Source organism: Crotalus tigris, unplaced genomic scaffold (assembly GCF_016545835.1).
Source record: "Crotalus tigris isolate CLP2741 ecotype Arizona unplaced genomic scaffold, ASM1654583v1 scf7180000017814.3102382, whole genome shotgun sequence".
Lineage (NCBI taxonomy): Eukaryota > Metazoa > Chordata > Lepidosauria > Squamata > Viperidae > Crotalus > Crotalus tigris.
This window is the reverse complement of record NW_024096652.1, coordinates 306,664-320,640: the sequence shown is the minus strand read 5'-3', so window position 1 is coordinate 320,640 and position 13,977 is coordinate 306,664. Positions and strand designations below refer to the sequence as shown.

At 39.5% G+C, this 13,977-nt stretch overlaps 1 protein-coding gene across 4 annotated transcripts in view; it reads right to left on the bottom strand.

The window, feature by feature from the left end:
- Nucleotides 1-5,492: 5,492 nt before the first annotated feature.
- ARHGAP24 (Rho GTPase activating protein 24) overlaps nucleotides 5,493-13,977 on the bottom strand; it is a 305,640-nt gene continuing 297,155 nt past the window's right edge. For 3 of the 4 annotated variants that reach the window (XM_039342819.1, XM_039342823.1, XM_039342821.1), the window contains one exon: nucleotides 5,493-6,570. In XM_039342819.1, coding sequence (XP_039198753.1) covers nucleotides 6,327-6,570 — 244 coding nt within the window. In that variant the 3' untranslated portion in view covers nucleotides 5,493-6,326. Of the gene's footprint in view, nucleotides 6,571-12,068; nucleotides 12,225-13,977 lie in introns of those variants that run through there. The other variant, XM_039342820.1, reaches the window with a different exon arrangement.

The window sequence follows — 13,977 nt, the reverse complement described above, 5'->3', positions numbered from 1 at the left end:
GGCTGCTAGAAGACCAAAGCAGCTTTAAATTAAGTCTCCTTCTTAGGTCTGAAGCCATGGGAGCACCTTGAGTGATTAAATTCTGAGTACCTTCTTGAGCTAAATGGTGGAACTAATTTATAGCAGCAGCTTCTCAATGTAAATTGCTCATTCACTTCCCCTTCTGCTTTGGATATGGCGGCATCGAAAACAGCACCTTTGTCTCCCTTCAAACCTTCAAACACTGCTAGATCAGGGGTGGGCAACGATGGCAACTTTATGACCTGTGGACTTGCATGTTGTTCAAGAGTTCTGGGAGTTGATATCTACAGGTCATTGGCCAGCCCTGAGGCAGATAGTAACTTAGACTTCTACCTCCACTACAGCTATGTTGATCCAAAGATAGAGTGCCGTAATATCACCTTTGACTCTAGTATCATTTCCAATTTAGCAAAAAAAAAATGATTTTGCTGGACAAAAACACACCAGAACAGTCCGGTTCACTAACAATGGGAACAAAACATAGCAATAAAATCTTCACCTTACAACCATTCATTTAGCAACCGTTAGAAGTTACAACATCACTGAAAAAAGTGACTTGCAACCAACCCTCACATTTACAACTATCGCGGCATCCCCAGGGTCATGGGATCAAAATTATGGTAACTCCCATATATTTGCCACAGTTACAGTGTTTCAGGGACAGGGGATTATCATTTGTGACCTCTTCAGCCAGCTTCCGACAAGTAAAGTCACTAACAATTGCATGATTCACTTAACAACTGTGACAAAAAGGTAGTACAATTAGACATGAATTATTTAACAACCTCTTTGTTTAGCAACAGCAATTCTACTGCTGGCTGGGGAATTCTGGGAATTGAAGCTCAGAATGCCCAGGAAAACCTGTCTTATGGGGACATGTAGGAGAATTTTGAGAAATTAAAATGGCGGCTTAAAATGGCACAACATGAAACCCTGCTGTTATCTGGTGACAGAGAAAGAATTAATAAAATCTATAAGGAACGTGTGTGGCAGGCTAATCATAATTTATCAAAAAAGTGATCAGTAGCCTGTTGGGTGCAGGACATTGAGAAACAGATCAACCTTCCTTAGTGCCTTTATCTTCCCCCAAACCATCATTACCTGCAGGAGAATATGGGAAGAATAGTAAAATCATAGATTTGGCAGGTACCTTTGAAGGCTATTTTCTAAACTATTTTATGTTTAGTGCAGGAAATGAAGGAATGTTCACAAGAATGGCTGTCAGGTGATCTGTTTAAAGCCTGACAGCAAGGAAGAATCTTCAAAGAACATCCTCCAGTGCTCTTTTTTGTTTTATTTTAGTTGTCGAACAAAAGCTACTTTTTAAAAGCTTTAGCCTTTAAACGAACATTTTGTTTTACCCAAGGAATATGCCTATACTATATTAGACACATATACTACACACATAGACACAATGCTGTATGTCTAAAGCAGCTTGGAAATGTCTGCTATATAGGTAGTCCTTGACTTAATAACTATTCATTTTGGGACCAAGGTTACAACAGCACTGGAAAAAAAGTGGCTTATGAGCATTTTTCACACAATTGTTGCAGCATCCTCACCGTCACATGATCAAATTTCAGATGCTTGGCAACTGGTTCATATTTATAATGGTTGCAGTATCTTGGGGTCATCACCTTTTGTGCCCTGACAAGCAAAGGCAATGAGAAAGCCAGATTTACTTAACAGCTGTGTCACTAACTTAACAGCTGCATTACTAAACAACTGCAGTGATTCATTTAGCAAATTGTGGGAAGAAAAGTTGTAAAACAGGGCAAAACTCAATAACTGTCTTGCTTACTGACAGAAATTTTGGGCTCAATTGTGGTCGTAAGTTGAGGATGACCTGTAGATGGGGAAATGGAAAAATGGTCAAAGTTTGCTCCACAGCAGTGTTTTAACCAAGGTGAGAGCCCAAAAAATGCTTATATCCCAGCTGGCAGTGATCAGTAATAGGATGTGGGTAATGAATGATGCTATCTGCGGTGTCATTAATGTTACAGCACCAAGCTGGCTCTATACCACATCACAGCTAGTTTGCAACGGAGAGAAAAGTATGAAAAAAACCAAGGTTGGTTCCTGTAGCATCTTCTCACCCCTTAGCACTGCATAATTGCAGACCCTCATGTTGCTATATTTCAAACTGGTCATACTGAACTTTATATATATTACGAGGCTTCTCAGCTATCAAGCATATCAAGTTGTGAGGTGCCTCGTCTATCATAAAGGTCCCCTTTCTGTGGGATGTCTTGGATTGAAGGAAGCCCTCACTGAATGACCGGTTGCTTAATGATCATTCAAAGTTACAATGGACTCCCAAAAGTTACTTATGATCTGTCCTGCACATATCTCAGCAGTCACGTGATAGCAGCTTGGGCCCTTTGCAATCCACTCACGTTTATGACTGGTTTCAGTAACCCACTGCCATGTGACCATGATTTGTGACTTTGCTTTCCAGCAAAAAACACCTATTCAGGAGAATGGATTTGCTTAAGGACTACGATCACCATTTGTGATTTTCTCATCTGGCTTCCAACAAGCAGAAGGGGGAACAGGGAAGCCAGGTTTGTTTAACATCCTTTTGATTCAGTTAATGACTACAGTGATTTGCTTAACCACCATAGCAAAAAAGAATGTAGCCTCAAGCACAACTCACTTAATATCCACGCTTTAGTAAATCTACACTTGGAATACTGCATCCAGTTTTGGTTGCCACAATATAAAAATGATGTTGAGACTCTGAAAAAGTGCAGAGAAGAGCAACAAAGATGATTAGGGGACTGAATGCTAAAAAATATGAAGAATGATTGCAGGAATTGGGTTTGTCTGGTCCAGTGAAAAGAACAACTAGGGGTGACATGATAGCAGCATTCCAATATTTGAAGGGCTGCCACAAAGAAGAGGAGTTCAATCTACAAGGGCAATTTGGAAATAAACCTCTGTTTGGTTATCGATGACAGACACCTCACAGATACAGAACTTTTATTATACACATTAGAAAACTACAACATTCCATTACTTTTTGACATGATAATCGCCATTCAAACTGAGGCACTTGTCATAATGTCTTACAAGGTTTGAAATTCCTTAGTAGTAGTTGCTCGGCGCCAAATCTGGGCTACGGGAGAATGATCAAAAACATCCCAATGGAACTGCTTCAAAGGTTCTTGGGTGTATTTAGCAGTGTGTGGGCAAGCATTATTGTGAATCAATACCACACTGGAAGTGGTGCCATAGAAAATCCCGGCAAATGTGAAGTTCATGGAGCATGGTTCGACCATCAGTTCAGAAGTCTACTGTGAAACATTACAAAAAACTCAGATGAGCCATCCATAACAAGTGTTGGGGCATGCTGACTTCCGGTGTGGTGTTGGTTCATGAAAATGCTCGCTCACACACCACTAGACGCACCCAAGAACTTCTGAAGCAGTTCCATTGGGATCTTTTGGCAACGAGCAGCTACTACTAACAAATTTCAAACCTTGAAAGACATTATGACAAGTGTCTCAATTTGAATGGTGATTATATCGAAAAGTAATGGAATGTTGTAGCTTTCTGATGTGTATAGTAAAAGTTCAGTATCTGCAAGTGTCTGTCATTGACAACCAAATGGAGGTTTATTTCCAAATTGCCCTCGTTTTTTCCAAAGCACCAGAAGGCAGGAAAAAAAGCAATGGATGGAAACTAATCAAGGGGAGAAGCCACCCAGAACTAAGGAGAAATTTCCTGACAGTGAGAACAATTAATCAGTGGAACAACTTGCCTCTGGTAATGGTGGGTGTTCCAACACTATAGGCTTTTAAGAAGAGATTGGACAGCCATTTGTATGAAGTAGTACAGGGTCTTCTTCTTGAATAGTGGGTTGGATTAGAAGACCTCCAAGGTCCCTTCCAGCTCTGTTATTCTCACAATGTCCCATTACTTCACAAGCCTTTAATAGAAAAGCTGGAAAGATTGACTTGTTGGTTTATGCAGTGAGGAATGCGTTTGTTTTACATGTCAAAAAAGGTGGCAACAATCATCCAAATGCCTACTCTTTTTAATATGTGTCACAATGCAGATAAAAAAGGAATGGGGCTTCAATTGCATGGTTATTGCCCCCTTGACTTTTTTGACACACATATAAACACACATACAAACATACACACAGTGAGTGAGTAAGCAAGAGAGATACATATGAACACCCTGTCTGAGGGGCTCCCAAGACTGAAAGTGGGGCTTTCAAAAAAGTGGCAGCACCTGCTGTTAACATTGTGATGTACGGAGGAGATACAAATCTAGAAATGATTGGGGACACGAAAATTGCTGCAACAGCCCAGGGCACACAAGTTATCTGTCTGTCTGTCTGCCTGTCTGTCTATCATCTACACACACACACACACACACACACACACACACACACATCCATATTTGTCAGTACAGATAAGGTTCCCATCCCTTCTCTTGAACCTTCAACAGCCCAGGGCACACAAGTATCCGTCCATCCGTCTGTCCATCCATCCATCCATCCATCCATCTATCTATCTATAGATAACTATCTACACACACACACACACACACACACACACACACACACATCCATATTTGTCAGCAGAAGTAAGGTTTCCATCCCTTCTCTTGAACCTTCAACGGCCCAGGGCTACCTACCTACTTATCTATCTATCATCTGGCTATATCTATACACACACACACATATCCATATTTGTTAGCACAGATAAGGTTCCCATCCCTTCTCTTCTCATGACATGATCAAAATTCGGATGCTTGGCAACTGGCTCATATTTATGACGGTTGCAGCTTCCCGGAGTTATGTGATCATCTTTTGCGACCTTCTGACAATCAAAGTCAATGGGGAAGCCAGATTCACTTAGCAAACATACTACTAACTTAGCAACTGCAGTGGTTCACTTAATATGTTGTAAAATGGGGCAAAACTCACTTAACAACTGTTTTGCTTAGCAAAAGCAATGTTGGGCTCAATTGTGGTCATAAGTCAAGGACTACTTTTTATTAGCTCTATTATAATAGGGTGAATGGCTGTTGCTTTTTTCTGAGAGAGTCAGTCAGTTGGTTAATGATCAGATTTTTGTCAGGATTGTGATATAGTTAAAAACTATCTTCTCTCCCTAAGGTCGCCCACTTCAAAACCACTCCCAGAATTCCAGTGCAAATTATGTCTTTAATTAATGTTTGGATCTTGTGGATATAATGCAGTGACCATAGAGGAGACTTTTGAAGGTGTAAGGCAGTGTTTCCCAAACTTGACAATTTTAAGGCATGAGGACTTCAACTCCCAGAATTCCACAGCCAGCAACGCTGGCTGTGGAATTCTGGGAATTGAAGTCCACATGCCTTAAAATTGTCAAGTTTGGGAAACACTGGTGTAAGGGCACAGGTCAGGACTGACAGTTATAAATGAAATATTAGAAACACAACGAAAAAAAGGGGAAAATAAAACAAACATAATCAACGATGATGTTATATATTTATAAAATTATTTACAATTCCTTCTGGTTTTTTTTTTCTTTTTGGTCATGGGCAACAAAGTTGGCATAAACAGCACAATCACACAATACTTTTTTGCTTGTTTTAATAGCTAACATTTTATATATATACACACGCAAAGACACAGACTTGTGTGTGACAGTGTGTGTGTATAAATATACATATATTATATATATATTATATAATTAATTCTGCAATGACAGGGCAACAGAAGGGGGAGGAAGTAATATACAAAATTAGCTGATTATAACACAAGGCCAAAAATAGCTTACTATGTTTAAGTGCAAGGGAGAAAAGCTTGATTGCAATGAAGTTAACATTTGACAGTTTAAATATAAGACTTGCATTAAAATAATCTTTTGCCTCTTTCTATCGTACCCCCCGCCCCACATAACCTATTTAAAATCTATAAGCCCAAAGCCTGTTGTAACACTTAACAGTAGCATGATGATGGATAGCAGAGTAGGGATTTCTCAATTGAGAAGCAACTTGCAGAGAAAAGGTTGGTTGATGCAGTCATGTAGAGTCTCTGGAAGTCTCATAACATTACATTGAGTGCTAGCCTCAGTCAGGTGACCAGTCACCTGTTAACAATAAAACAGTGTTTCTCAACCTTGCTGACTTGAAGATGCGTGGACTTCAACTCCCAGAATTCCTCAGCCAGCAAATCTGCCTGGGGAATTCTGGGAGTTGAAGTCCATGCATCTTCGAGTTGCCAAGGCTGAGAAACAATGCGATAAAATATCACAGTTATCCTCTTCCCAGAACCCCACAGTCTTGTTGAACAGCAGGAACAGCCCTCACTGGATCCATATGGTGTTTCCTCGTTCTGTCCTACGCGGCTCAACTGTCAGTTCCCCAAATGTTGAGAAAAACTGCTCCATCTCTTTCTGCAACATGTCGTTCCGTTTTTCTGCATCTTCTTTGGCCCGCTCAGCCTTGCGCATTTTGATTTCGACCATTGTAAACTTCTTCTTCTCTTGCTCCAATTCGTCGTGGAGGTTCATCATTTCGGTCTCTAGTGAGAGATTCCGCTGTTCAAGGCTGGGAATGGAAAGCAGAGACAGATAAGACAAAAGCGGAAGATTACTTGAACAGATCTCAGTTTGCTACCTTGGTACCTAAGTAGAGAGAGAACTTCTGCAGAATCTGCCCACTTGTTTGACTCTGCTTTGGTGTCTTACTAGGAATATAAATCTATCCTATCTCTGGTGACTGTGTTTCAGGTCAAATTGATTCATCTCAATTCTCCTAGCGTTGTGAGCTCCTGTTGTGATTCCTCACCAGCCAGTGGATCCGGCAGCTGAGTCTGAGGAATCAGATGAGGAGGAGAGGCCTGGAATGACATTAGAGTAGAGGAAGGCTCTGAGGAACTCCAAGACTTACAGTCTGACGTGGAGTCTGGCCCCTCTACTCGCGCTCAGACTGAGACACAGCTGTGCTGGGAGCCTGAAGTGGACAGTGATGAAGAACAGTTGGGACAAATCCAGGATGCACGAAGGTGTAAGCAAGAGAAATGAGTAGGACAGAGGAATGCAATGGGGCGGCTCCAAAGGCAAAGGAGAAATCATTAGGAAGCTACGCCTTGGCTGGATTATAAAAGGGAAGATGTGGGAAGTGCTGGTTGCCGAAGGCAACCGTTCGTGTTGAGGATTGAGTTTCTGTGGACTGTGTTTGTTTGCCTTGGACATTGACTCAGGTCTGTGAGAATAAAAGGGGTTGGTTTTTTCTTGCGGTTCCTGCCTGTTTCTTGGAAGAGGGGTTTCTCCTTGTGAGCATAACAAGGACTCACGTAGGCTGGGACAGAATAGCTTCTTGGTGTTCTCTGAGCTTGGTTGTTTTTGCAGATGTTTAATTACCCAACTAGTTAATATCATCAATGCTAGAAGGGATTGGGATTTGGTCTCTGGTTATATACAGGAGGCTAGCACTGATAATGTTACCTAGTTGAGTAATGAAACATCTGCAAGAAAATAACCAAGCTCAGAGAGCACCAAGGACCTTACAGTTCAGCCCTGGGCTACAAATATTCTCTTTTATTCACCTCCTAACTTTCCCTGTTCCTGTTTTCCTTTATGGTAATCAGTTCCCTGACTTTGTATTTCCTTGTAAAAGGTTATTGTTAATTAGTTAGTTAGTGAATTTCAGAGGGTCACCCAATTCTATAAAATCTCTGGGCCATATAAAATTGAATGCAAAGCAATATAAAAATTTGTATTTGTTTATTAAATTTTTATGCCACCCATCTCCCCTATAAGACGACTCTGGGCGGCTTATAGATTATAAATGAAAAGGTTATAGCTTGTTGTGCTTTGTGTTTTTATTCAAGTCTACTTTCTTTGTTTCTTTTAGGTATTTTGATTTTGATTTTTTTTTTCCTCCTTGCCCCTTGTGACACCAGAATCTCAAAATAATAATAATAATAATAATAGTAAAGTTGGAAGGGACATTGGAGGTTCATCTAGTCCAACCCCCTGCTCAGGCAGGAAACCCTATACCATTTCGGACAAATGGCTGTCCAGTCTCTTCTTAAAAACCTCCAGTGTTGGAGCATTCACCGCTTCTGGAGGCAGGTTGTTCCACTGGTTAATTGTTCTAACTGTCAGGAAGTTTCTCCTTAGTTCTAGGTTACTTCTCTCCTTGCTTAGTTTCCACCCATTGCTTCTTGTCCTGCCTTCAGGTGCCTTGGAGAATAGCTTGACTCCCTCTTCTTTGGGGCAGCCCCTGAGATATTAGAACACTGCTATCATGTCCCCCCTCGTCCTTCTCTTCATTAACATTTGCTATATGTTTTCTTGTTAGTCAGGATAGTTTTAATAAAAATTAACTGCATTCTTTTATTTGCTTTTGAGCATCTTTTGGGTATTATAAATAGTCAGAAAATTGTGGCATATATGATATCATTCAGGCAAAGATCCTACAGCTAATGGACAGCTAGTAAGATAAATTTCTTAAATTAATTTTTATATGATCTCTCTCTTGATTTGGATTGAAAGGCATTTATTTATTATTATAGATATTTTATTTATAGCATGGTTTAATTGTTTGTAAGGATTTGAAGTCTATAAAGATTGAGCAATATATAACTTTAATAAAAATATTTGCAAAGGCTCATGAATAAGTCGAGCATTCCAGTATGTGGATTTGAGAAAGCTGTTTGATTTGCATTTGTGAATTTAACTAATGCTGTGGTACAATTGGTTTGCAAGCCAACAAAAAAACTGAAATTTGTACATGTTTTCAAGTGCAGTTTGGTAATTAAAAAGAATGTTTTTAAAAGGCTGCAGAAAAACGTATGCCCTTGTGAATCTAATGTATAAAACTGGAGCATATGGGCTAAGACAGTTCCAATGAAATAATATCAATGTCAAATCACTATATTTAAGGAAATGGCATAAAATACGAACAATTTTAATTCAAACTTAAAATAAACAGATTCTCAAATAACCATGGGCATGTGAAGAAAAAAGTTCTAAATGGAAAGATGAGCAGATTAAAAACTTTAAATTCAGTCAAGCATATTTCTATTACTTCACAGATATTTTATTGGTATGGTTTTTCTACCATAAATTAGTAGTATAACTTATCTGTCATACTACAGATGGTAAGTGCCATAGTTTACACCTTCCATTCTGAATTTCATCCTCAATTATCTATATTAAACTTGACATGGTCATTTCTAATAGGGTATGTATTAAAATAGTAAACCCTTTAACTTGTTCGATCAAAATTAAAGTTGTTTTAAGAAGGAAGGAAGGAAGGAAGGAAGGAAGGAAGGAAGGAAGGAAGGAAGGAAGGAAGGAAGGAAGGAAGGAAGGAAGGAAGGGAGTAATGATTGAAGGAACTAGGTAGTTCTAGTGTAATGAAGAGAAGAACTAGGGGTGATATGATAGCTGTCCTCCAGTACTTGGGAGGCTGTCACAGAGAGGAGGGAGTCAACCCATTCTCCAAAGCACCTGAGGGCAGGACAAGAAGCAATGGATGGCAACTAATCAAGGAGAGAAGCATCCTAGAACTAAGGAGAAATTTCCTGACAGTGAGAACAATTAATCAAGAGAATGACTTGACTTCAGAAGCTCCGAGTGCTCCATTACTGGAGGTTTTCAAGACGAAATTGGACAATCATTTGTCTGGAATGGTCTATCACAGGGGTAGGCAACCTTGGCTCTTTTATGACTCATGGACTTCAACTCCCAGAATTCCTGAGCCAGCATGGCTCAGCTTGGAAACCTCTCCCTTTCCCCTCAGCATGGCTGGCTCAGGAATTCTGGGAGTTGAAGTCCATGAGTCATAAAAGAGCCAAGGTTGCCTACCCCTGGTCTAACATCTCCTGCCATGGGCCAGGGATTGGACTAGAAGACCTCCAAGGTCCCTTCCAATCCTGTTTTTCTATGTTCTATGTCTAAGGAAAGAAGAAAAGTTTCATTTCATTGATGACTGCCTAAGGGTTATTGAACAACATGGGCACAAAACTCCAGCATCCATTAATCAGAATTGATTGGTAGCTATGAAAGGGGTTGACAAAAGCACTTTTGCCAATAAAACCCTTTAGTTAAAAATGTTTTGTGTACTTAACTATGTTGCCTGTCCTTTTTTTTAATTTATGCACAGAAAGAGTAGCAACTAATATTCTTTTTCTATTTCTGAACACCATGTTCTAATGCTATAGATATAAACACCTACCTCGAATAAAAATGTTTATTTATAAGCAAGACATTCATGCCCTCAGATAATTAGATTTCTTCTTTTCACACTGGAAAGGTGACCATCAGATATTTATTACTTATGACCAAGCTCATAAAGCAATTGTCCTGACATAAACTAGTCCAACATTATTAAATCAGATAGTCAATGATAATAGAAACTTTATTTTTTTAAAAAAACCTCTTATGCAAAGATAGTAAAGAGGAAATTGATGTAAACAAGGTCAGTAGCAAATCCTTACAGGAGTGCATACATTTTTTACTATTATGTTAGGCTCAATCTTATTGCAGCTGCCATTTTAATGATTAGCATGAAACAATTATTGCATTACTTGAAACAAAGTATCTTATGAACAAGTATTTCACAGATCATAGGAGTGCTTTTTTTCCTTTAATGTTATGGGGAATGGAAAACTTGGAAGCCTACCAATGTCATTATTTAGTGCAGGAAGTAATGTCAAAGTTTTCTCACTAACTGCCCATCAATTGCAGACTTGACTAGACTTCAGAATATAGAAGTGAGTCCTACCTATGTGATGAATATTTATATGCTTAACAAGGCATAAATAAACACGTTTATTATAGGCCAGTTTTTTTAAAATTATATTGACTCAGCACTTTGTCTTTTTAAAATATTTATGCTAAGGTCTTATGCTGTGCAGGTGTTCCATTCTTATAAATATTTATAGACAAAATTGTATGCATTGAAACAATTCTACTGCTCAGCTCAGGAGAGACCAGCCCTCATTATATCTCAATGGGGCCCTTATTTTCCCCCAAATAATGATAAAATAAAATAAAATATCTATCCAAAATATGTCTCCCAAAGGCTCAAGTATACAATTCATATACTGATTATGAAGAAGGCATAGTTCCTCTATTGCAGACATGTCAAACACGTGACATTGCGTGACGTATCGGGACTGTTTTGCCATTGCCGGCAATGGGGTGGGCGCGGCTTCCATGTGACGCATCTGGCCTGCGGATTAGCAGTTTGACACCCCTGCTCTATTGTATGATCATGATGTAACAATGTGTGATCCAGATCAACATGTTCACAATTAACCAGATACCAACAAAGAAAAAATCCATTCCTCTTTGTAGTCGGATAGGATCTGATGACCATCCAAAATCCACCAGAAAGTTTCTTTTCCCATCTAGATTACTGCCAGGGTGTTAGAAGAAACACAGATGCTCAGGTGTACACAAGTAAAAAAAAGAACGAAAAGAAACATGGAACCAAACTATAAAGCTTACCTTTAATTAGTTATACTTTAGTATTTATCTTTGATAAAATCTCCAATCCAAGCTAAAAACACAAGTAGTAATTGGAAGGACACTAGAGAAATTACATAATTCTCAAACACAGCCAAGCTATGACGAAATTGGACAATCATTTGTCTGGAATGGTCTATCACAGGGGTAGGCAACCTTGGCTCTTTTATGACTCGTGGACTTCAACTCCCAGAATTCCTGAACCAGCATGGCTCAGCTTGGAAACCTCTCCCTTCCCTTCAGCATGGTTGGCTCAGGAATTCTGGGAGTTGAAGTCCACAAGTCATAAAAGAGCCAAGGTTGCCTACCCCTGGTCTAGGGTCTCCTCCTTGTGCAGGGGGTTGGACTAAATGACCTACAAGCAGTGGTGGGATTCAGCCAGTTTGCACCACTTCAGCAGAACTGGTAGCTAATTTTTTGTTGCCCAAGCCCAGAATGGACTTCCAGAAGCGGCATCCACACAGAGAACTAATTGTTCACATATTTGAATTCCACCACTGCCTACAAGGTCCCTTCCATCTCATCTCATCTCTTCTCATCTCTTCTCTTCTCTTCTCTTCTCTTCTCTTCTCTTCTCTTCTCTTCTCTTCTCTTCTCTTCTCTTCTCTTCTCTTCTCTTCTCTTCTCTTCTTCTATTCTATTCACATGCCATGGTAAACCAAAACCAAACTGTGATTTAATTCAGTAGATGAATCCAACCTGTGTGGTCTGGGCAACAAACTGGGTTTAAAACAAAAGATGAATTACCATAAGGTATGAACCCAATCAATATGGAACTGGAACTGCTGTTCCTTACTAAGGATCTTGTTTGCAACCTCATAAAAAGCTACCTCTGTGGTTGAATTATTTCCTTTAGAACCAAAAAGAACCACTCTTCCCTGTCTTATCTTCCTTTATATAGAATTGCATCTGACAATGGAAATCTATTGTTACCAAGAGCAGAAATTACATTCTCTAGATCAGTGGTTCTCAACCTGTGGGTCGGGACCCCATTTGGGGTCGAATGACCATTTCATGGGGGTCACCAAACCATGCTGTCCAGCATTTTTTCCCTTTTCCCTAGCTGTCCTACTCCCTCTTATTGGTGGCCACACCCACTTGGGGGTCACCACAACATGGGGAACTGTATTATGGGGTCACGGCATTAGAAAGGTTGAGAATCACTGCTCTAGATGGTAGATGTTTGGAAAACTCAACATAGCCAAAACTGCAAGACCTCCTCATAATGCAATTTTTATTTTATTTTTTTAAAATCTGCATCTTTACTGGCCCCAGCTTTACACAGAACCGTCTCATGACTGTAATGTTAAAGTCATTTATGAGGCTCATTTGCAATTTTCCATAAATAAATCAAAGCCCCCTCCCCCCGAGCTCATTAAAACCTTGCTATGAATTTGAAGCAGCAATCTTTAGAGAGGGACTTTTCCATCTAGTCCTGCTCTGAAAATTCATTTCCTTTTCCAAGTGTCTTCAGCTCTGTCCCATGGCATCCAACAAAATAAATTGTGATATTCATTAGTATTCATGCCAGAGTTTTTAGATTACTTGGAGGCAAAGTGGAAGATGTGATATATAATCCCCTAAGAGATAAATTAAGCTAAAGGCTGACCTTTCTCCACCTCCCCTTGTCTCATTGTTCATGCAATGCTTTCTGTCGTGGCATGTATAATTTAAATGATTTTCCCTCTTCCATCTACCTGAAAGGACCATGTGCCACAATTTTAACTCACTTGACCACAGGTAGTTCTTGCTTAACAAGCGCCATGTTTCGAAACCGTTTGAAGTTACAGCGGCACTGAAAAAGTGACTTTATGTCTTCACACTTACGACTGTCAGAGCATACTGTGATCACATGATCCCAATTTATACATTTCATAGTTGGCTTCTCATAAGCAAAGTCAATGGAGAAGTCAGCAGTGAAATCACAAGTTGCAATCACATGTCTTGATTAATGACTAGGGGTCATTTGCTTAATGGCCGAAGTGGAAGTGACATTGTAAATCTAGTGCAGTCATGTGATGTGGTCATTAGTGACAAAGTTGCCAGTTTCAATGATGGTCATTAAGCAGAGACTATCTGTAGTAAATAATATATTGGCATTCCCCCTCTTTGGTCAGGAAGAAATACAAACAACTCAAATTAAATTGCCTGTATTCAGAACAATTTTGAATTGCTTGATGTTAAACATGGTTAGTTGTGTGACTATATCAGTGTCATATAAAAGCTACATTTGCAACCCTTACCTGTGAATACTATCATACTGCAGGGCAATTGGAGAAGGTAGCTTTGGCTACACATCATAATATTAATGTAGATTTAATTTAATGAAAGACAATAAGATTTAATGAAAACCATATTTCATATTTCTAAACCATCCATTTTCTTTGAAGAGGGCCTGGTGGTTGGAAGTACTGATTTATGTTCTACAAATTGTGGGATTAGATCTATGTGACCTAGATCAGAGATCCCCATG